This window comes from Mustela lutreola, chromosome 2, assembly GCF_030435805.1.
Source record: "Mustela lutreola isolate mMusLut2 chromosome 2, mMusLut2.pri, whole genome shotgun sequence".
NCBI classification, from domain to species: domain Eukaryota; kingdom Metazoa; phylum Chordata; class Mammalia; order Carnivora; family Mustelidae; genus Mustela; species Mustela lutreola.
In genome coordinates, this window is record NC_081291.1 from 71,115,729 (window position 1) to 71,141,057 (window position 25,329).

At 36.9% G+C, this 25,329-nt stretch overlaps 1 protein-coding gene across 8 annotated transcripts in view; it reads left to right on the forward strand.

Annotated features, from left to right (window-relative positions):
• Nucleotides 1-25,329, forward strand: part of FBXL2 (F-box and leucine rich repeat protein 2) — a 155,067-nt gene that overhangs the window by 67,055 nt on the left and 62,683 nt on the right. For 6 of the 8 annotated variants that reach the window (XM_059162208.1, XM_059162212.1, XM_059162210.1 and 3 more), the window contains exons 3-4: nucleotides 22,960-23,014; nucleotides 23,516-23,590. The exons of the other annotated variants lie outside the window; for them this stretch is intronic. In XM_059162208.1, coding sequence (XP_059018191.1) covers nucleotides 22,960-23,014; nucleotides 23,516-23,590 — 130 coding nt within the window. The remainder of the gene's footprint in view (nucleotides 1-22,959; nucleotides 23,015-23,515; nucleotides 23,591-25,329) is intronic. 8 annotated transcript variants of the gene reach the window in all.

Sequence of the window (25,329 nt, forward strand, 5' to 3'; positions counted from 1 at the left end):
GGAATAAACTGCCGTGGCTGAGGTCAAAGAAGTTGCTGCCTGTGTTCTCAATGATTTTGAGGGATTCCTGTCTCACACTGATGTCTTTCATCTATTTTGAGTCTATTTCTATGTGTCTGTTTTTGTCCCAGTCTTGATGATGACAGTTTTGTAATAGAGCTTGAAGTCTGGAATTGCGATGCCTCCAACTTTGGCTTTCTTTTTCAACATTCTTCTGGCTATTCGGGGTCTTTTCTGGTTCCATATAAATTTCAAGATTATATTTTCCATTTCCTTGGGGGGAAAATGATGGTATTTTGATAGGGATTGCATTAAATGTGTAGATTGCTTTAGGTAGCATAGACATTTTCACAATATTTGTTCCTCAATCCATGAGCATGGAATGTTTTTCCATTTCTTTTTGTCTTCTTCCATTTCTTTCATAAATACTTTATAGTTTTCTGAGACCAGATTCTTTGCCTCTTTGGTTAGGTTTATTCCTAGGTATCTTATGGGTTTTGGGTCCAGTTGTAAATAGGATTGACTCCTTAATTTCTCTTTGTTCTGTTTTGTTGTTGGTGTATAGAAATGCAACTGATTTCTGTGTATAGATTTTATATCCTGCCACTTTACATAATTCCTGTATGAGTTCTAGCAGTTTTGGAGTGGAGTATTTTGGGTTTTCCACATAAAGTATCATATCTGCAAAGAGTGACTTCTTCTTTGGTGACTTGGATGCCTTTTATTTCTTTTTGTTGTCTGATTGCTGAAGCTAGGACTTCTATATTTGATCTTAGCTAAAAGGCCAAGAAGCAATGAGGCTAGGACTGCTAGTACTATGTTGAATAGTAGTGGTGATAGTGTACAGCCCTGCCATGTTGCTGACCAAAAACAGAGTTTTTGATATTCACTGTGGGTTTTTCATAGATGGCTTTGATGATATTGAGGTATATACCCTCTATCCCTACATTTTGAAGAGTTTTGATCAAGAAAGAATGCTGTACTTTGCCAAATGCTTTTTCAGGGTCTATAGAAAGTATCATATGGTTCTTGCTCTTTCTTTCATTAATGTATCAGATTGATTGGTATGTGGATGTTGAACGAGCCTTGCAGCCGAGGAATAAATCCCACTTCGTCGTGGTGAATAATCCTTTCAATGTACTGTTAGATCTTAGTGGCTAGTATTTTGGTGAGCATTTTTGCATCCATGTTCATCAGGGATGTTGGTCTGTAGTTCTCCTTTTTGATGGGGTCTTTGTCTGGTTTGGTGATCAAGATAATACTAGCCTCATAAAATGAGTTTGGAAGCTTTCCTTTCTATTTTTTGCAACAGTTTCAGAATAGTTATTAACTCTTCTTTAAATGTTTGGAAAAATTCCCCTGGGTAGCTGTCTGGCCCTCGGCTCTTGTTTTTTGGGAGATTTTTGATGACTGCTTCAATCTCCTTACTGGTTATGGGTCTGTTCAGGTTTTCTGTTTCTTCCTGGTTCAGTTGTGGTAGTTTATATGTCTCTAGGAATGCATCCATTTCTTCCAGATTGTCTACTTTGCTGACATATAGTTGCTTGTAATATGTTCTTAAAATTGTTTGTATTTCTTTGGTGTTGGTTGTGATCTCTCTTCTTTCATTCATGATTTCATTAATTTGGGTCCTTTCTCTTTTCTTTTTGATAAGTCTGGCCAGGGGTTTATCACTCTTATTCTTTCAAAGAATCAGCTCCTAGTTTCGTTTATCTGTTCTACTGTTCTTTTGGTTTCTATTTCATTTATTTGTGCTGTGATCTTTATTATTTCTTTTCTCCCGTGGGGTTTAGGTTTAGGCTTTATCTGATGTTTTTTTCTCCAGCTCCTTTTAGTGTAGGGTCCGGATTTGTATTTTTGAGACCTTCCTTGTTTCTTGAGAAGGCTTGTATTGGTGTATACTTCCCTCTCAGGACCAGCTTTGTTGTATCCCAAAGATTTTGAACAGTTGTGTTTTCATTTTTGTTTCCGTGAATTTTTAAAATTCTTCTTTAATTGTCTGGTTGACCCCTTCATTCTTTAGTAGGATGCTCTTTAGCCTCCATGGTTTGAGTTCTTTCCAACTTTCCTCTTGTGGTTGAGTTCGAGTTTCAAAGCCTTGTGTTCTGAAAATATGCAGGGAATAATCCCAATCTTTTTGGTACCGGGTGAGACTTGATTTGTGACCCAGGATGTGATCTATTCTGGAGAATGTTCTGTGTGCACTAGAGAAGAATGTGTATTCTGATGGAATATTCTGAATATATTTGTGATGTCCATCTGGTCCAGTGTGTCATTTAAGGCCTTTATTTCCTCGTTGATCTTTTGCTTGGATGATCTGTCCATTTCAGTGAGGGGGTTATTAAAGTCCCCTACTATTATTGTATTATTGTCAATGTGTTTCTTCGATTTTGTAATTAATTGGTTTATATAATTGGGTGATCCCATGTTAGGGGCATAGATATTTGAAATTGTTAGATCTTCTTCTTTAAATATATAATTGTCCTTCTTTGGGTCTTACTATAGTCTTTGGCTTAAAATCTAATTTATCTGATATAAGGATCGCCACCCCAACTTTCTTTTGATGACCATTAGCATGGTAAGTTGTTTTCCACCACTTCACTTTAAATCTGGAGGTGTCTTTGGCTCAAGAATGAGTTTCTTGCAGACAGAGTATCAGTGGGGCTTGCTTTTTTAATCCATTCTGATACCCAGTGTTTTTTGATTGGGGCATCTAGCCCATTTACATTCAGGGTAACTATTGAAAGGTATGAATTTAGTGCCATTGCATTGCCTGTAAGGTGACTGTTTCTGTATGTTGTCTCTGTTCCTTTCTGGTCTGTTACTTCTAGGTTCTCCTTTGCTTAGAGGATCCCTTTCAATATTTCTTGTAGGGCTGGTTTGGTGATAGCAGATTCTTTTAGTTTCTGTTTTTCCTGGAAGCTTTATATTTCTTCTATTTTCAGGGACAGCCTAGCTAGATATAGCATTTTGGCTGCATATTTTTCTCGTTTAGTTCTCTGAGTATATCATGTCAGTCCTTTCTGGCCTGCTAGGTCTCTCTGGATAGGTCTGCTGCCAATCTATTATTTCTACTGCTGTAGGTTACAGACTTCTTGTTCCGAGCTGCTTTCAGGATTTTCTCTTTATTACTGAGACTTCTATGTTTTACTAATAGATGACAGGCTGTTGATGTATTTTTATTGATTTTGAGGTGGATTCTCTTTGCCTCCTGGATTTTGATGCCTGTTCTCATCACCAAATTAGGGAAATTCTGCATTATAATTTGCTCTAATATACCTTCTGCCCCTTTCTCTCTTTCTTCTTGTTCTGGGATCCCGATTATTCTAACATTATTTCATCTTATGGTATCACTTATCTCTCAAATTCTCCTCTCGTGTAAAGTAGTTGTTTATCTCCTTTTTTCTCAGTTTCTTTATTCCCCATCATTTGGTCTTCTATATTACTAATTCTCTCTTCTGCCTCATTTAACCTAGCAGTAAGAGCCTCCATTTTTTATTGCATCTCATTAATAACTTTTTTTATTTCAACTTGGTTAGATTTTAGTTCTTTTATTTCCCCAGAAAGGGTTTTTATTTCCCAGAAAGGGATTCCCCAGTGTCCTATGCTTTTTTCAAGCCCAACTAGCATCTTGATAATCATCATTTTGAACTCTGGTTCTACATCTGACATCTGATATCCATATTGATTAGGTCCCTAGCTGTCGGTACTGCCTCTTGTTTGTTTGAGGTGAGTTTTTCTGCCTTGTCATTTTATCCAGATAAGAATAGCTGAATGAGGGAACAAAATACTAAAAATGTAGCAGCGACCTCAGAAAAATATACACTAACCAAATCAGAAGAGATCCAAAACCGGGGGTGGGGGTATAGGTAGGAGAAAGAAAAAAATACATATATATATATATATATATAACAGAGCCACACATTAGAGCCACACATTTGATTTTGGGTGTATTTTGGTATGTTAGAAGAAACTGCCTTCCAAAATTTTAAAGAAAGAAAAACTTATATATATACAAAAATAAGGATAAACATGATGAAGGAATGGAATATGGCTGTAAAGATGGAAATTAAAAGAATCTAAAAAAGGAATTGGGAAGATAAGAAGTTGGTTGAAATAAGAAGGAAAAAAAACAAAAAAGGAGAGAATGTGATCTGGCTGGAGACTAGGGAAAAAAGCCACACACTAGATTTAGCATATATTTTGATCTGTTAGAAGAAACTGTATCCCAAAATTTTAAAGAAACAAAAACTTAACATGTATACAGAAAACAAGGTTAAATACAATAAAGCAATAGAATATGATTATAACAATGAAAATTTTAAAAGTTTTTTAAAAGTATTGATAAGATAAAATAGTTTAAAATGGTGAAAATAGGAAAGAGGAAAAATAAAAATATATAAGATAAAAAAATTTTTTTTTAAATTTAACTTTGCTTGACTTATTTAACTCAGCATAATCTCTTCCAGTCCCATCCATGTTGCTACAAAAGTTGAGTATTCATCCTTTCTGATGGAGGCATAATACTCCATGGTGTATATGGACCACATCTTCCTTATCCATTCATCTGTTGAAGGACATCTTGGTTCTTTCCACAGTTTGGTGACCGTGGCCATTGCTGCTATGAACACTGGGGTACAGATAGCCCTTCTTTTCACTACATCTGTATCTTTGGGGTAAATACCCAGGAGTGCAATTGCAGGGTCATAGGGAAGCTCTATTTTTAATTTCTTGAGGAATCTCCACACTGTTCTCCAAAGAGGCTGCACCAACTTGCATTCCCACCAACAGTGTAAGAGGGTTCCCCTTTCTCCACATCCTCTCCAACACATGTTGTTTCCTGTCTTGCTAATTTTGGCCATTCTAACTTGTGTAAGGTGGTATCTTAATGTGGTTTTAATTTGAATTTCTCTGATGGCTAGTGGTGATGAACATTTTTTCATGTGTCTGATAGCCATTTGTATGTCTTCATTAGAGAAGTGCTGTTCATATCTTCTGCCCATTTTTTTAATATGATTGTCTGTTTTGTGTGTGTTGAGTTTGAGGAGTTCTTTATAGATCCTGGATATCAACCTTTTGTCTGTGCTGTCATTTGCAAATATCTTCTTCCATTCCATGGGTTACCTCTTTGTTTTGTTGACTGTTTCCCTTGCCTTGCAGAAGCTTTTGATCTTGATGAAGTCCCAAAAGTTCATTTTTGCTTCTGTTCCCTTTGCCTTTGGAGACATATCTTGAAAGAAGTTGCTGTGGCTGATATCGAACAGGTTACTGCCTATGTTCTCCTCTAGGATTCTGATGGATTCCTGTCTCACATTGAGGTCTTTTATCTATTTTGAGTTTATCTTTGTGTACAGTGTAAGAGAATGGTTGAGTTTCATTCTTCTACATATAGCTGTCCAATTTTCCCAGCACCATTTAGTGAAGAGACTTTTTTCCACTTTATATTTTTTCCTGTTTTGTCGAAGATTATTTGACCATAGCGTTGACAGTCCACATCTGGGCTCTCTACTCTGTTCCACTGGTCTATGTGTCTGTTTTTATGCCAGTACCATGCTGTCTAGCAGAGAGAATCAATTATCATATGGTTTCACTTATATGTGGAGCATAACAAGTAACATGGAGGACAAGGGGAAATGGAGAGGAGAAGGAAGTTGAGGGAAATTGGAAGGGGAGGTGAACCACGAGAGACTATGGACTCTGAAAAGCAATCTGAGGGTTTTGAAGGGGCAGGGGTGGGAGGTTGGGGGAACCAGGTGGTGGGTATTGGAGAGGGCACGGATTGCATGGAGCACTGGGTGTGGTGCAAAAACAATGAATATTGTTACACTGAAAAGAAATAAAAAATTTTTTAAAAATTTAACTTTGCAAGACTTAAGGATCATGGGGGGGGGGGGGAGCCATGAATTCTATGTGTTGCTTCCCCTAGTTCTATTCCACAGTTCTCATTGATTTGTGAACTTGGTCTTGGCTTGATGTTCTTACTGATCTTCTGGGGGAGTGGCCTGTTACAGTGATTCTCAAATGTCTTTGCACTGAGGCAGAATTGCACCGCTCTTTCCAGGGGCCAGGCTAAATAATCTTGGGTTCGCTCTTGGGAGCTTTTGTTCCCCGAACCCTTTCCATATAGCTCTGGAGGATGGGAATGAAGATGGCGGCCTCCCAATCTCTGGTGCCAGAGGAGCCAAGAGCTCAGGGCCCTGGTCCTTAGTGTGCCCTCAGAGAAAAGCAATCAGTATCTCCTGTCTCCCTGGTCTCTGGCTGCAGTCCAGGCTCACTCGGCCTATGACTGAGCGTTTCTGTCTTTGGTGCATGGCCCCGTTTGGAGTCTCCAAGCCCAGCAGATTCCTGCCACGTGCTCACCCACCACTCCTTCAAGAAGGATAGGGTCTCTCCAGATATGCCACTTTTGGAGTCCCTACTCAAGGATCAATGTCTCACCTATGCCTTGGATCACAGTTTAAGGTAATCCTGAGATGAGAGCCCACTGCTCACCTCTGTCTCTGCATCCAGCTTCCCTGGTTTGATACCTGGGGGCTCTGCCGCACTCAGACACCCCTGGTCTTTTTGTGACCCAATTACATATCTAGCCAGTTAGGGCCCACACTGTCCCTACGAGGGCCCCCCCCCCCTTAGCCTCTGGAACAATGTCCCTTAGTGGAGCACTCTTCTAAAAGTTCCTATTTTGTGCTCCCCCTGTGATCTGTCTTCCTTAATGTCTCAGATTCACTTCTCTTCAGGTCCTACCTTCCAGAAAGTGGTGCTTTTCTGTTCTTAGAATTGCCACTCTTCTCTTTTATCTCCTGTTGAGTTTGTTGGTGATCAGAATGGTTTGATAACTATCTAGCAGAACTCCTGGGACCCAATGAAATTCAGGTGTTCTACTCCCCTACCATCTTGCTCCTCTTTATTAAAAAGCTTAATAGTTTTAGCAAGTGACACAATAAAAATGTTGAATAAGGAAAAAAGGTGTATCTCCTGTTAACATGCCTCAGCTCTCACACTCTGAGATAAAAAGTGTAAATAGTGTCCTTTTGGAAACATTTCTGAAGTGGTTAATTCTTAGGGTTTTGTTTTTTTTTTTTTTCTTTTAGATAACATCACCAAACCAATGCTCTGAAACCTCAAATTTAATATTTAGTAAATGAACATAATTGTTTTCTCTTCACTCATTTACCTTAGTATGTGAGAACAGGCTTAGTGCAACAGGCTTTAGGAAAAATTTTGTCTTCTGTACCCACATTTCAGAGACTATTTATTTGCACACAAAAAAATGAAGCCCATATTTTCATGTTCAGAGGCAATATTCTAAGTAGTTATTTCTTTGAAGAATGTAGGGAGGGCCTGGCATCACTTTTTGTTATTTTTTATCCTAACTGTTCTAAGGATATGAAGTATACAAATACAGAAATGCCAACGGTCATATTCTGGGTCTTACTACCACACTTAACCCACAGCAGTTCTTAGCAAAACAACTAACATTCATGTGATAATTTAAAGTTTCCCACACTTTCCTAAAGGCCTGTTAAGGTTCTGCCTCTGTTGATTCAGTCTAAGGTTTACTAATGATTATTATTTTGAGGTAAAAAGGAATGTTCTCTGAGTATATTGTAGCAGTTTCATAATCATCACTGGATACTCAATCTTTTCAAGTAGAGGAACAATATTAATAAAAAATCTCAAACTCAAAGGTCGAGTGACTTAATCAAGATTCCACAATTGTTTAAAAACGTGAGATTTGTAATTTAAAGGGTCTCTGTGGATCCGAGACTTCAAGGCTTTTAACTTCAAATCTCATGTTCTTCCCTTTATACCATATTGTTCTTTAGCCAACAAAAATTGTTTCCAGGATGTGTTAGTTTTATAATCTATAAAACAAATAAACAGATAAAAAAAATCCTCACAAATCTCCATATATCTAACTATAAAAGATAAAGCATGTAATTTTTATTCTTTTAAGCAGAGCACAGACTTCCAGTTTAATAGATTATTCAACACTATAGGTCATATGTTTAATCAAAAATCTACTAGCTCATATACATAGTTTTCTTGCTGTAGTAAGGGAAGTGAAGGGTAGCTGGCATTCTACTCCTAGAGCATTCTATATACCGTGCTGTTGTTATCAAAGCAAAGGAACATCCTATAATCTTATAATTGAACTAGTATGAAAACACAAGGAGACACAGTGGCTATAATAGAAAAAAAAAGCAAATAAATAGTTCAAGAACGAATTGTAGTGTACTGATAACTGGCAGTAGTTAGCAAATCAGCTACCAGGCTGTCTGTAATAACTAGTGACTGGGATTTTGATGCCGCGAAGGAAAGGAGATGAGACTTCACATGTAAATGGAGAGGAATCAAATATATGACCACTACAATGCAGAGACTCTGGAATGGTTTCCTCCACCATGTGAGATGGGACTTAAACAAGCAAAGAAACAAGCTTCTGCTTAGGGTTCTGGTGGGGATGTTCTTTCTTGGAAAATCTCATTTCATTTGTGGATGATTCAAATTCCAAGCCTAGAGATTAATGTAAAATTGATGCTGGAAAGTTGAAATCTTTGAAGAATTTGGCAGAATCAAATGTTTAACTGTATCATAGGGGCGTTTCACAAACCAAGATACATGAGCTTTCCACACATCAATAATCAGATGAAAATGAGGTCATGATAAAATACTAGTAGTTACTGAAGGAAATGGTCCACTATAAGGTAGAGTAGATGGATTAAACAGTAATTAGATCAAGCTAAAAGTGGAATTAGGAAACTGGAAAATAGAGATTGGAAATTTAACATAATTCAGCAACGAAAGAAAAATACAGAAAGGGCTAAGTGACCCAAAAGGTGGGATTAAGTGACTCAACATGTGTAAAGGAAATTATAGACAAATATAGAGAAAATATAGAAGATGTAATATTTGAAGCAATAGTACTGATAATGTTTCAGAATGGAATAAAGATATAAATCCTCAAAGTAGCACTGTGGGTCTTGAACAGGATCAATAAAGATAAATTTGTACCTAGGCATAATGAAACAGCTAAACTTCAGAGAATAAAATTACCTAAAAGGATTAACAATTGAATTGACAATAGAGCTCTCATCAGCAACAATAGAAGCAAAGAGTAGAAAAATATGTTCCATGTACCAGTGGAAATGTAAACTTAGAGTTTTTTGCCTACCTAAATAATCATCCTAAAATGAAAAACCTTTTTCATAAGATAGTGTAGGTACTGTGGAAAACAGTTTTTAGCAGTTCTTCAAAGAGTTAAAATTACCACATGACCCAGAAATTCTACTCCTAGATATATACTCAAAAGAATTGAAAAATATTTGTATATAAATAGAGTGTCATTATTTACAGTAGACAAAATGTGGAAACAGCCCAAATGTCCATCAATAATGAATGAATAACCAAATTGTGGTATACATATACAGTAGGGTATTATTCAGCCATAAAAAGGAAAGAAGTACTGATATATGCTACGACTTGGATAAACTTCAGAAATATTTTGCTAAGAAATGAAGCCACACCCAAAGGCCACATATTGTCTGATTCCATTTATATGAAGTATTCATAATAGATAAATGCACAGAGAAAGAAGGTGGGTTGGTGGTTGCCATGGCATAAGAGGAAGTGGGGAATAGAGAATAACTGCTTAATGGCATGGTGTTTTCTTCTGGGGTAATGAAAATATTTTGAAACTAGTTGAAGGTGGTGGTTGTACATCATTGTGCATGAACTAAATGTCACTGAATTGTATACTTTATGGTGGGTTTGTTTTGTGAACTTTTTCTCAGTTTTTAAAATCACAATTAAAATGTTCCAACTTTTAGAACTCACCCGTCTGAATGAACTGTTAAAGGATAAAATCTAAAAGTTTGATCTCAGAAAGAATGTGTGAGAAACAAACTGGTAAACCAAATGTAACCATGTGATAAATATTATTTAGTATTGACTTTAGAAAAGGAAAGAAAATATTGATAATAACTAACATGGAAGATTTCATGGAAGCAATGACAGCAAGAACAGTTGTTCATGATTTCAGTTGGATGATGGGAGGGTGGTGATCAGAATTAAAGTGATTTAAGCTTTGGTGGAAGATATGTTGGTTAACTTCAACTTAAGAAATATTAATGAAAGATAGGTCTTAATATTAAAAAAATTATTAGACTTCTGCTTTTGCTTAGGAAGGACATGAAAGACTTTTATGGTAATCACAAGAAAAATTACAAATTTTAAAAGTCATACTTTCTATAGGGTAAGCAAAGAGCAATGGACAAGAGGAGATCTGAAAGAACTGAATTTCTCAGAAGGACAAGCCCTTTGTAGTGAGCAGAACCACAGCAGCTTCTGTACCTGGTGGTGAATGCCTAGTCATGGTACAGATGGGCCTGCTTTAGATATAGAGGCTAAATCAGCCATGCTTTGGAGATTCAAATGCACGGACAAATAATTCGGTCTAGCTGTTCTTTCCTTTTGGTTCCTCTCCACTCCTCCTTGGCCCCACGAAGTTTTGCCAAGAAGACAGTGATGAAGGAAAGCAGGAAGAAATTGTCCAGGCCATCATTCTTGCAATGATGGGATTCAGAGTACTTGCCAGACTTAAATCCAGAGGCTAACCAGAGCTGTCTGAAACTGCTTCTAGATCATACACTTCTAGATCATACACTGACAAGATATTTTGAATGTTATGTATGGCTCAGGAAATTGGAGATGAGCCATTCACAAGTGAAATTTAATTTTAGCTGTGACCCAGCTCCAGCTCAACTCAAGAAGGACCCTGAATAAGCAGATAGAGGAAAGGGCTTACCCTCTGGGAAATAAGCCAAATGATATGACATTCTTAACTAGTTTAGCCACAATGTCTGGAGTAGAGCCTAATATTATGAGACATACAAGTGAGCAGAAAAATGTGACCCATGAACAAAAGAAAACAGTCAATGTAAGCAGACTTTTAGATGATCCAGTTATAGGAATTAGTATATTAGGATTTTAAAAGAACTATTACAAAACGTTAAAGATTCTTGATGTGTCTTCTCAGGAAAGGGAAACAAAAGCAAAAATAAACTTGGGGCTATACCAAGATAAAAAGCTTTTGCAAAGCAAAGAAAACCATCAACAAAACAAAAAGACAACCTACTGAATGGGAGAATATATATGGAAATGATATATCTGATAAGGGGCTAATATTCAAAATATATAAAGAACTCTGGTAACTCAGAGCCCAAATAATCTGATTTAAAAATGGGCAGAGGACCTGAATAGACATTTCTTCAAAGACGACAGAAGGATGGACAACAGATACAGGAAAGATGTCCAACATCTTTAGTCATCAGGGAAATGCAAATCAAAACCACAATGAGATACCACCTTAGGCTTGTCAGAATGGCTATTATCAAAAAGGCAAGAAATAACAAGTGTTGGCAAAGATGTAGAGAAAAGGAAATCCTCATATACTGTTGCTATGAATATAAATTAATACAACCAATTTGGGAAACATGGAGCTTCCTCAAAATATTAAACATAGAAATACCATATGGTCTAGTAATTCTACGAATGAGTATTTACCTGAAGAAAATGAAAACATTAATTTGAAAAGATATATGTAACTCTGTGTTTATTGCCTCATTATTTACGAAACTTATGGAATTATGGAAATTATGGAAAAAACCTAAGGGCCCATTGATAAATGAATTGGGTAAAGATATGTGTAGTTGTATACATACATACACACATATTGGAAAATTACTCAGCCATAAAAAACCAATGAGATCTAGACATTTATGACAACATGAATGGACCTAGAGGGTATTATGCTAAGCAAAATAAGTCAAAGACAAATACCATATACTTTCACTTATATGTAGAATCTAAAAACAAATAAACAAAAAACAGAAGCAGAATCATAAGTACAGAGGGCCACATGAATGGCACAGTCAGTTAAGTGTCTGGCTTTTGGCTGTGGCTCAGGTCGTGATGTCAGGTCCTGAGATCAAGCCCCATGTTGGGTTCCACACACTGCAGAGAGTCTGCTTGGGATTCTCTTTTCTTCTGCCTCTGCTCCTCCCCACTCTATGCTCACTCTCCCAAATAAATAAATCTTAAAGGGGAAAAAAAAGCATAAGTACAGAGAACAAACTGGCCATTGCCAGAGGGATAGGAGTTCGAGGGGTGGGTGAAACAGGTGAAAGGAATTAAGAGGTACAAACTCTCACAAGTCTTGGGGATGAAAAATACAGCACAAGGAATATAGTCAGTAATACTGTAATGTAATGCAGTGAAAAAATCTTAACTGTATTTATTGCAGTGAGCATAGCATAGTGTATAGAATTATTGAATCACTGGTCTGTATACCTGCATACTAGATTATATTGTATGTCAATCATATATTAATGAATCTTTTTAATCATGAAAAAATATGTTATAGAATATACAGAAAAAGATGGCTATAGTGAGTGAAGAGGTAGGATATTTCAGGAGATCTGGAAATTCTTTAAAAAATGGGATTTCTAAAACTGAAAAATACAAAACTAAATTTTTTTCTAAAAATTGGTTAGGCTGGGGCACCTGGGTGTCTCAGTGGGTTAAACCCTCTGCCTTTAGCTCAGGTCATGATCCCAGGGTCCTGGGATCAAGCCCCGCATCGGGCTCTCTGCTCAGCAGGGAGCCTGCTTCCCCCCACCTCTGCCTGCCTCTCTGCCTATTTGTGATCTCTGTCTATCAAATAAATGAATAAATAAGATATTTTTTTAAAAATTGGTTAGGCTTTTCAGCAGATTGGACACTGCAAAAGATAAGATTGATGAACTTCAAGATAGATTAATAAAAGTTATTTGAAGTGACATATAGAGAGAAAAGAGCAAAAATTAACACATCATTAGCAGCTCAAATGGTCTAACACACATATAATTGGAGGTCCAGAGAAAGAATGGGGCATAAAAATTTAAAGAGCCCCACATTTTCCAAATCTGATGACAGTCTACAGATTCAGGAAGTTTAGCAAATGCCATAAATGAATAAATGCAATTAAAAATAGCACCTAAGTACACTACAGTTAAATTATTGAAAACCAAAGATAATGAGAAATCTTTAAATATAGGTATGGAATGATAATATGAATTTTCATTGAATTCTGAGCACAAAAATAGCACCTAAGTACACTACAGTTAAATTATTGAAAACCAAAGATAATGAGAAATCTTTAAATATAGGTATGGAATGATAATATGAATTTTCATTGAATTCTTATAAGAAATAATTCAAAACCAAAGACAATGAAATGGCATTTTTAAAATGCAGAAAGAAAAAACTCAAAATTACATATCCAGCAAAATAATCTTTTTTTTAAGAAAAGATTTTATTTAGAGAAGAGAGGGTGGAGGGTACAGAGGGAGAGGAAGAGAGAGAGTTAAGCAGACTCTGCGCTGACTGTGGAGCCTTACTTGGGACTTGATTTCATACCTTTAAGATCACAATCTGAGCTGAAACCAAGAGTCGGTTGCTTAACTGCCCAGGCCACCCCAAAAAATTATCTTTTAAAAATAAAAGCATTTTCTGGTAAACAAAAACTATCAGAATTCATCACTGACATTCCCGTACTGTACAAAATGCTAAAGGATGTTCTTAAGGCTGAAGGGAGCTGAAAATCATGTACAGAAAAGAATGAAGAATACCATAAATGGTAAGTATGTGGGTAAATATAAAATACCTTTTACCTCTTAAAGTAACTCAAAAGATAATTGTTTTAAGCAAAAATCATAACACTGTATTGTTTGATTTATAATGTATGTCAAGTAAAATATATGACAACACAAAAGATAAAAAATTAAATGAGATCATATTGTAATTGTTGCTATGGCAATATAATATTAATTCAAGCTAGACTGAAATGGGAATGTATTGTATTCAGAGAAACCACCAAAGACATAAATATAAATGATCTGGTTAAAGAATTCTTAAAAGGAGAGTGAAAGAATAAAGAGCAGTTGGGGAAAATGAAAAACAAATGGCAAGACAGTAGATTTAAGCTATATACATGAAGTATAAATGAGCTTAGCACTCCTATTAAAAGACAAACTGTTAAACTGGAGTTTTAAAAATAACAAGATACACAATTTGATTGAAATTAAAAGATGGAAGCATTAAAAGCTGTTGTGGTTATGTTAGCATTGACCATGTAGACCTTAAGGCAAGGTGTATATTAGACACAAAGAGACATTTCTTGAAAATAAAAGGTCAATTGGACAATAATAGGAATGTTAAGTTTTGATGAACCTAATAAGTTGAAAATATATAAAGCAAAACTAAAGGGAAAAAAAGGACAAATCCAAAATTACATGTAGAGCTTTAATATACCCTTGATAGACTTATAGTAACTGATAGACTAATCAGACAAAAAAAAAAATAGAAAGGATATAGGAGATTTGAACCATACTTAACCAACTAGACATATATAGGACACTACATCCAATAACTTTAGAATATACATTCTTCTCAAATGTAAATGAAACACATCAAAATAGATTATATGTTGAGTCATAATGTAAATTCAACAAATCTCAAAGAATTGAAATCATCTGGAGTATGTTCTCTGACCATAGTGGAACTAAACTAGAAATCAAGAAAAACAAAATATTAAGCTACATACTTCTAAATCCTTGGATCAAAAACCTTATCACAGTGCTTATCAAAGCACTTCAAGTAAACAATAATGAAAGTATGGCATATCAAAATTTGTGGGACGGTGTTTAGAGGGAAATGCTTTAAATGCATGCATTAGAAAAGAAGGGATGAGAGTCAGTGATCAAAAGTTCCATCTCAAGTTAACTGGAAAAACACAGCAAGTTCAAAGAAACTATAATGAAGAAGTTGATGAAGATAAGAGCATAGATTAATGAAATAGAGAAATCAACAAAGATAATTTTTATTACTAAAATTGATAACTCTGTAGCTTGACTGATCAAGGGGGAAAAAGCAAAACAAAATAGAAAGCCCCCCAAAAAGGGACATTACCAATTTTTTAAAAGTATTATGGACATAGTTACAGAATGCATTTGACAACTGTATGAAATTAGATTAAATGGGAAAATCCCTTGAAAAACACACTTTTAAAAACCAGAAGAAATTAAAAATCTGGAGTTACTACACTTGACCTTAGTCAAAAGGCCAAGAAACATTGAAAAGTTATCTATTAAATAGAATTTATTAATAAAAATTTCCTGCAGAGAACAAGCCCAGAAAGCTTTGAATTTTTCCAAAAATTTAAGGAAGAAATGATACCAATCTTACAGAGACTTTTTCAAAGGTCAACATAACCCTAACCCTACCAAACTGAACGAGGATGTTATAAGAAGGGAAAATTACAGGTCAATATTTGTCTTGAGCATAGATGTAAAAATCCTGAATAAAACTAGCAAGTCAAATCTAGCAATATATAAAAAGCCTAATAATTATAACCAGTGGGTTTATTTTAGGAACACGGGATTTGTTTGTATATTTGAAAATCAGTCTGTGTAATTAAGCAGAATAATCTGATTTTCCATTTTTGGAAACTAGAGAAAGAAGATCAGTAGAAGTCTAAAGCAAGCAAAAGAAAGGACCTAATTAAAAATGGAGCAGGGGCACCTGGATGGCTCAGTGGATTAAGCCTCTGCCTTCAGCTCAGGTCATGATCCTGGGGTTCTAGGTTCAAGCCCCACATCGGACTCTCTGCTCAGTGGAGAGCCTGCTTCCCCCTCTCTCTCTGCCTGCCTCTTTGCCTACTTAAAAAAAAAATGGAGCAGAACCCAATGAAATTGAAAACAGTAGATGAAATCAATGAAACCAAAATTGGTTCTTTGGAAAGATCAATAAAATTGACAAGCCTCTGGCCAGATTAACCAAGAATGAAAGAAAACACAAATTACTAATAACAGAAATGGAAGCGGGATCATCACTACTAATCTCATGAACATTAAAAGGATAATAAAGGAATATTCTGAACTCCTCTATGTCCACAAATTTGATGACTTAAGTGGACCAATTCTTCATAAGACAAAAATAGTAACTCCTACACAAGTGAAATAGATGTACTTAATGGACGTATATCTATTAAATATGTTGAATTGATTATTAATAACCTTCCCAAACAGAAAGCACCAGAACAGATGGTTTCATTGGTCAGTTCTATAAAATTTTAAAAAGAAATACCAATTTTTAAGAATATTTTATCTATTTACTTGAGAGGTGAAGAGCTTGAGTAGGTGGAAGAGGAGCAGAAGGAAAGGGACAAGCAGACTCCCTGGTTGGGGAGCCTGATTCAGGGCTTGATCTCAAGACCCTGAGATCATGACCTGAGCTGAAGTCAGACACTTAATCAACTGAGCCACCTAGGTACCCTGAAATGATACCAATTCTTTATGCCATCCAGAAAATAGAAGCAGAAGACTTCCTAGGTCATTCTGTGAAGATAGCATTACCCTCATACCAAAACCAGATAAAGATATTATAGAAAGGAAAAACTACAGAGTAATGTATCTTGTGAACATAGATGCAAAGTCTTCAACAAAATATTAATGCATAAACAATGAATTTTGGAAAGCTGAAAAAAATTTTAAAAAATCAAACTATGCATAAAAAGAATTATACACCACAACCAAGTGGGATTTATTTCAGGTATGCAAGTATGCTTCATTCCAAAATTGAAGTAATCCATCACATCAGTTGTTTAAAAAAGAAAAAATTATATGGTTATTGGTAGATGCAGAAGAAGCATTTGACAAATACTAATGTCCATCATGACAGAAACTCTTATCAGACCAAGAATAGAGGGGAACTTCCTCAACTTGATCAAGAATATCTACAAAAAAATCAGGCTGCCTGGCTGGCTCAGTCAGTAGAGCATGTGACTTTTGATCTTGAGTTCATGAGTTCAAGCCCCAGGCTGGGCATAGAGCTTATGGAAGGAAGGAAGGCAGACAGGCAGGCAGGCAAAAGGAAAAGGGGAGGGAAGGAAAGGAAGAAAGAAAACAAAGAAAGAAGAAAAACACAAAAAACCTTCAGCTAATACTATACTTAATAGCTGAGAAACTCAGTTCTTTTTCCCCCAAGATTAGAAATAAGAAAAGGATGGCCACTCTTACTGCTCCTATTTATCATAGTACTGGAAGTCCTAGATAATGCAATTAAATAAGAAAAGGAGGGGAGAGGTATACACTGAGAAGGAAGAAATCAAATTAGTCTTGTTTGTAGATGAAATGATTGTGTATGGAGAAAATCCCAAAGAAGTGACTAAACATTTCTGTAACTAATAAGTAATTACAGCAAGTTTTTAGGATACAATGTTAATTTGTAAAAGACCATTGCTTTCCTATATGCCATTAGTGAACAACTAGAAATTGAAATGAGAAGCATTTACATTAGCATAAAAATTAAATACTTAGGTATAAATCTAGGATAATTTGTATAGGATCAATATAATGAAAACTCCAAAACGCCAATGAAAAAAAGTCAAAATCTAAATAAATGGAGAGATGACATATATTCCTGGATAGAAAGACCCAGTGTTGTTAAAATGTTCATTCTTCTCAAGTTGATCTATAGAATCAAACAAAATCCCAATCAAAATACCACCAAGTTATTTTGCAGATATCAACAAGCTCATCCTAAAGTTTATATGGAAAGTTAGAAGACTCAGAAAAGCCAGTATAATACTAAGGAAGATCAAAACTGGAGGACTGACACTACTTGACTTAAAGACTTACCATAATGCTACAATAATCAGGACAATATAATTTTTCTGAAGGAATAAACAAATAGATCAGTGGAACACAATAAAGACTGTGGAAATATAGCCACACAAAGTCAACTTATCTTTGACAAAGGAGTTTTAATTTTTTAAGATTTTATTTGTTTATTTGACAGAGATCACAAGTAGGCAGAGAGGCAGGCAGAGAGAGAGAGGGAAGCAGGCTCCCTGCTGAGCAGAGAGCCTGATGCGGAGCTCAATCCCAGGACCCTGGGATCATGACCCAAGCCAAAGGCAGAGGCTTTATCCCACTGAGCCACCCAGATAGGCCCCAAGGAGTTTTTATTTAATTTTTTTTTATTTTTAAATCTTATTTATTTATTTATTTATTTGAGAGAGAGAGAGAGCCAGCAAGCAAGCATGCATGACTCGGGGAGGGGGAGAGGAAAAGAGGGAGAGAGACTCTCAAGCAGACTCCCCCCTGAGTGCAGAGCCTGACTTGGGGCTCGATCCCAGGACACTGAAATCATAACCTGAGCCAAAATCAAGAGTCAGATGCTTCACTGAGCTACCCAGGCACCCCAGGAGAAATAGCAACTTAATGGAGAAACTATCTTTTTCACCAAATGGTGTCGCAACAATCGGACATCTATATGCAGAGGCAGAATGTAAACACAGGCCTCACACCTTTCATAGAAATCAACTTAAAATGGATCATAGACCTGTATGGCAAATGCAAAACAATAAAACTTCTGAAAAAACCTTAGAAGAAAATGTAGGTGACCTTGGGATTGGCAATGAATTTTTAAATACAATACCAAAAGCATGATCTATCAAAGAGAAAATTGGTAAGTTGGACTTTATTAAAATTAAAAACTTCTCCTTGGGAAAGATAATGTTAAGAGAATGAAAAGATAAACCACAGACTTGGAGAATATATTTTTCAAAGTCACATATGATAAAGGACTGATGTCCAAATACACAAAGAACTCTTAAAATCTGACAGAAAACAAATGAATCTCAAAAGGGGCAAAATAGATGTGCCTGGAAGGTTCAGTCAGTTGTGTCTGCCTTCAACTTAGGTCATGATCCCAGGGTCCTGGGATCAAGCCCCACATCAGCTCTTTTCTCAGCAGAAGCCTGCTTCTCCCTCTCCCTGCTACTCCCTCTGCTTGTACTCTCTTTTTGTCTCTGCCAAATAAATAAAGTCTTTTTTTTTTTTTTTAATGGTCAAGGGGCACTTGGGTGGCTCAGTTGGTTGAGTGGCTGCCTTTGGCTCAGGTCATGATCCCAGGGTCCTGGGATCAAGCCCCATGTCCAGCTCCTTGCTCAGGAGAGAGCCTGCTTCTCCCTCTTCTTCTCCCTGCTACTCTGCCTGCTCGTGCTCTCTCTCTGTGTCAAATAGATAAAATTTATTTTTAAAAATGGACAAAATATTTAGATACTTCACCAAAGAAGACATACACATGACAGTAAGCATATGAAAAGATGCTTAGTATCATGTCTTTAAGGAATTAAAAACTGAACGAGATATCACTGTACACCTCTTTAGAACGGCCTAAATGTAAAAACTTAATACCAAATGTTGACAAGATTCAGAACAACAGGAACTCTCATTCATTGCTGGTGGAGCTTCAAAATGGTAGAGGCACTTTGGGAGACAATTTGGCAGTTTTTTTACAAAGCTAAACATAAGGTTACATGATCTAGCAATTCTAGGCATTTATCCAACTGAGTAGAAAACGTACCTACACAAAAACCTGCATACAGATGTTTATAGCATAATCATTCATAATCACCCAAAACTGAAAGCAAGTAAGATGATCTTAAATAGATGAATGGATAAACTGGTACATCAGTTTCAATATTAATATTTCAGTATTAATGTAACATTAAAAAAAATAACGAGCTATCTTGTCACTAAAAGACAAAAACTTTAAGTGAAGGATGCTAATCTGAACGGGCGCATACTATATGATTCTAGTAATTACATTATGAAAAAGGCAAAACTGTGGAAACATTAAAAAAGATTGATGGTTGGACGCCTGGGTGGCTCAGTTGGTTAAGCAGCTGCCTTCGGCTCAGGTCATGATCCCAGCGTCCTGGGATCGAGTCCCACATCGGGCTCCTTGCTCCACGGGGAGCCTGCTTCTCCCTCTGACTCTGCCTTCCACTCTGTCTGCCTGTGCTCGCTTTCGCTCGCTCTCTCTCTGACAAATAAATAAATAAAATCTTTAAAAAAAAAAAAAAAAAAAAGATTGATGGTTAACAGGACTTCATCCGAAGGAGGAAAGTGGTGAACAGGTTATCAGTTCAAGCCCCACTTGGGTGTAGAGTTTACTTAAAAACACACATACACACACACACACACACACACACACACACACACAGAAAATGACATTTAAAAATCCCATTTTAATAGTAACACATCAAATAACCGGTGCAGGGGAATCTAAAGATGATGAGAGTATCTATATGGAAAACTACAAAAATTACTATGAGAAATTAAAGACATCCTAAATAAATAATGGAATATATCATGTTTCTGGATTGGAAGACTTGATATTATAAAGGTTTCAGTTCTCCCCAAAGTTTCTATAAATGCAATGTAATCCCAGTTAAAATTCCATAAAGTTTTCCTGTGAAAATTGACATGCTGATTCTAAAAGGGAAGAGGAAATTCTAAGAATCAAGAATAGCCAAGGTAATCTTAAAGAACAAAGTTGAAAGACTTAACATTACCAGACCTCAAGACTTATAAAGCTTTATAATTAAAACAGTCTTATTGGCACAAATGTAGACAAACAGACCAGTGGAATAGAATACAAAGTTCAGAAGCATATCCACTCCTATATATCCCTTTATAGATTTGCTGATAACCAAGTTGCCTTTGCAGTGCTTTCCTAACGAAGGGTGAAGTTATCACATATGAGGTAGGAAGTAATTTCCAAGGAAAAAAAAATGCTTGGAAAGGCTGGAACTCAATTTACCATGACTCTTAACTCCTCTAGCTATCTTTGTCTCTATTGCCACTGTCCCACGCTCTTATTCAAGGCATTTATTTTATTCACTGAAACATGATTCAGGAATTCGGCTTAGGTTGCAGTTTGGTAATTTGGAGTCCTATCATGCCTATTTAATTTGTGCAAATTCAGCTACATATATTTATGGGATGATGGGAAGAGGGAAAATAAACAGTAAAGGCAATCTGCTTTTTCATTCAGTAACCATAAAATTTGGTAGTAAGCTTGAGATGAGTAATGTGAACTTTTGCTCCAGCTGTTGGTTCTCATGTGTGGCTGGATGTGTGAGCATTTTGCTTCAGTTAGTGTGATCCTAGCTTTCAAAGACAGGTGTTTTCCATACAGCATGCTCACAAAGCAAAATTACTTCATCAGCTGTTCAGTTGAAAAAAAAAATAGCATCTAGTCCAGTCCTGAGGTAAAAACGGTTGAGTTTAATTTTCTAAGGCTGTATATGTAGTGGTCATAGACTTGGGCTCTCAAGCCAGACTACCTGGCTTCAAACCCTAGCTCTATTCTTACTATCTGTGTAGCCTGGGCAGGTTACTTAACTTTTCTGTGCTCTGTGTCATTCTCTGAAAAAGAGATAAACAGTGTTGAGACTGTTAAATGACTAACATAAATTGTGGCTAGCACATAGTAAATACATAATCGAAGTTAGCTACCTTTTTAAATATCAGTGCAATTGTTCTTATAAAGAGGTGATAGAAAGTGGTCTCCAAGGAGGTACAGTCTTAAGGGATTCTCAAGGGAAACTTGGCTAACTCCTTTTTCACCTAGGCTTTTACTTTAGAACCCAGCCCCAGCATATTCTACCATATGCATTTCTCTCTCCGGTCCTTGGTCTTTTAGAGAGCTAGTGATGAGTTGTGGCTCATAGTGGAATGATCGTATGGCACAGAACATGGATGTTTGAGGCAGAAGGGCGTGTGGGTGGGGCAAGATGTATTTCCATAGAGGCAATGTAGGTTTGCAGGCACCTTGAAACATGTTTAGCATATACTTTAGTGCGTATTTTTAGCCATCAACATTTTCCTATATACAAAGTTCCATTGCATCTTTTAAGGTCAGTATAGCCCTAACGTTTCTATTCTTTACTTTTCAGTAGAAAGTGATTGGAGCCTGTATTGTAGAATAGTACCTGTAGCATCACTAGCCCTGTGGTGCTGCTTGTGTATGCATTATTGTAGGGTACAATGCTCTGGGGTTTTGTGGATCTGCTATTGTTCCCTGAGCCCATGGATTTTCAACTGACCATTGATTGTTATCTTTGGAGAATTTGGAAGAACTTTATAGGTGGCTGTTTGCCATCTTAACTTTTCCCCCTTCTACACAGAGACGTAAACTCTCATATTTATCCCCCAGAACTATGAGAATTGAGATCCTATTATTGTCCCTGACCTCATCCTCATAAACCTCTCTTCTCTCAGAAAAGCTGCTCTTTGTTTGCAGCTGTTACCACACAGTGCTGAGACACACGCAGGTATTTGCCGAAGTGCTATCATCAACAACTCATCTCCACTGCCCATGTTGGGACTTCACCCAGTCCCCTGACGTACTGACAGCTACTGCTCCCTCTAGGGGCACTACTAGGTTTTTGTTTACTTCTCTGATTTTTCTTTTCCTCATCTTTCCCCTTCTGTGGTTCTTGGCTTTTGCTCAGCAAAAACTGGTCACTATAGAACTTGCCAATGAATGGACTCCATCTTTCTGCTCTGTGAACAAACACATTAAAGCCAAATGCGTTTTATCATTGAGTCTTTCTTGGCTGTGTTATTTGAGGCTCAGACATCTGAACCTGTTTGGTACATCTATTAACAGAAGAGGAGTTTGTACCATGTGCTAGGGACATTAGAATTAGAAGGATTTAGCTCTCCCCGGGCTTAGTGTCTAAGAGATTAGAGAGTTGGTTTTTTAATAGAATAAATTATGATCTATCCCACGTCCATGTCATAGAACAAGTGACATAAAAGTTTAACAGGTTCTTTTTTTAAGGGGATTTGTGTAGTGAGTCTAAAACAGCTTTGGAACATGTGAACATTTGATATTTCATAGTAGTGTTGCAGAATTATAGTGAGCTTGTGTATTTCAAATTGAGGAATCTTTAAAAAAACTTATATCGGGATGGTACATTAGATTTTATCTTTCAAGTTGTAAATATCTTAAAATGTTAATACCATCTCATTTTTTTTGTTTTTTCCCCTTTCTTCCTAGAATATTTTCCTTCTTGGATATAGTAACTTTGTGCCGATGTGCACAGATTTCCAAGGTAGAGTATTAACCAGATTTTTATCAATCAATAAATATTGAGTTTTATTAGAATGAGTTTTAGTTTTAGTTCAAGCAAGCAGTTAACTTTTTTAAATTTAATGTTTTTAAGAAAGTGCACATGTGTGTCTGTGCACTAGTGGGGGGAGGGGCAGTGGAAGTGGGAGAGAGAGGGAGAGTGAGACTCTTAAGTAGGCTCCAGATCTAGCGCAGAGCCAATGCGGGGCTCAGTCCCACGACCCCAAGCTCATGACCTGAGCCAAAATCAAGAGTTGGATGCGTAACCAACTGAGCCACCCAGCTGTCCCAAGCAGTTAACTTTAAATGTCATCTTTTACATTTAATATAACATGGTGTTAACTTAATTCCATATTTGACTGTCCACTTAATGTATATCAGGAATAAAAGTTTGGAAATACAGAGGTTGAATCAGGACTTCCATTAACAGTCTCAGTGTATCTCTTTCACCTCCATCTCTCCTCCTCTGCCTCCTGCACCCTAGGCCTGGAACATCTTAGCCCTGGATGGAAGCAACTGGCAAAGAATAGACCTTTTTAACTTTCAAACAGATGTAGAGGTAAGTTAGCTTTCTTTTAGACAATAGACTTTTTAAAAAGATAAGTAAACTGATCACTTTTCCTGCCTTCTTCTTTTGCTGCATTTAGATTTAATTTTTAAAAATATTTTATTTATTTATTTGACACAGAGAGAAAGATCACAAGCAGGCAGAAAGGCAGGCAGAGAGAGGGGGGGAAGCAGGCTCCCCACTGAGCAGAGAGCCCGATGCGGGACTCGATCCCAGGACCCTGAGATCATGACCCGAGCCAAAGCAGAGGCTTAATCCACTGAGCCACCCCGGCACCCCTAGATTTAATATTAAGATATCAGAGTGTAGGAGAGAAGGAAAAAAATCTAGAAAGTATCTATGTACATAAAGACCAAAATTCTGCTTGTATTTTGCTTTGGCTCTGTATCAGTAACAAACTACTTTCCCTCCTTGTTATGTCTATAGCCTTGGTATTGCTGCTTAGCTTTTTAAAGCCCCGAACCTGCATCATTAACACCCAGTTCAGTGATTTAATCTTAGCAGACTCCTGACAAATATTTATTGATCTGAAAGATCTACTGAGAATTCTAATTCAGCATCAAGAATGGAGAAATGGCAGAAGAATGAGTCGAGGAGTGAAGATGGAGACCTGGGATATCACTGCAGCTCAGCCACTTAAGCCATATTCTCTCTCAGTTCTTCAGTTTTATTGTCTATAAAATAAAGAGGCAAAAAAATCCTCAAAGTGTTTATAATTCTAGGATTTTCATGTATTTACCTGGAAATACGTGAATATCCTCATGTAAGAGTGGTAAGCCTGACCAAATGAGAAAAGTTTATTTTAAAACAACTTTTAGATTAAATATCAACTTATAATGAAAAAGAAAGAGGAAAGTAATCTTCACTGCACACAATATTTAGCTAGACTGGGATGCTTGGGTGGCTCAGTCCATTAAGCCTCCTGCCTTTGGCTCAGGTCGTGATCCAGGATCCTGGGATCGAGACCCGCACCGGGCTCCCTGCTCTGCGGGAAGCCTGCTTCTCTCTCTGCCTCTGCCTGCCACTCTGCGTGCTTGTGCACTCTCTCTCTCTCTGACAAATAAATAAATTAAAAAAAAATAATAATTATCTAGACTACTGTATTAAGGGTGTGGAGATTCTGAAGTTTATCTGCCCAACGTTGGGGAACCTTATTCATTTCTCGTTTAGCCAATTCAGTTGTAGTCATGGAGTTGTATTTTAATCCAGTTCCTCATATAGCATTTTCCTCAAGTGTTTCTACTAAAGTATATGTTTTGTGTCTTTTTTTAATGGATAAGGAGATAATCATGCTTAACAGTGAGATGAGCCCAAACAATTTCCTCTGAGTTATTTAACCTCGTGTTACCTTAGAAGAGCTAATGATCAGTTGTGGAGGCCCTTCCCCTCTTTCTCTAGGTTACCAGCTAGAGAGTGTCTGATCCCATATCAAACCAGTGGAGCAGAGCACCTGCAGCAAGTGGGGCCGAGCACAGGATTTCCCACTGTGGGTTTCCTCTCATGTTGTGTTTTGAATTGGGAAGGGTCAGGAACCTCAGGGCTTCACACCCAGCCTGAATACATAAGCGCTCAGTTGCTGTTTTGGATTGTGGCCCCTGGATTAGGAGTTCTTTAATGCTCTTTCCAGGCTTAATAGCAGTGATTCCACAGTGCCCCATCCAAACATGCTGACCTGTGATTCTTCTTCAAACTGATAATCTCTAGATCTTTGTTCATTGTGTTTACTTAGT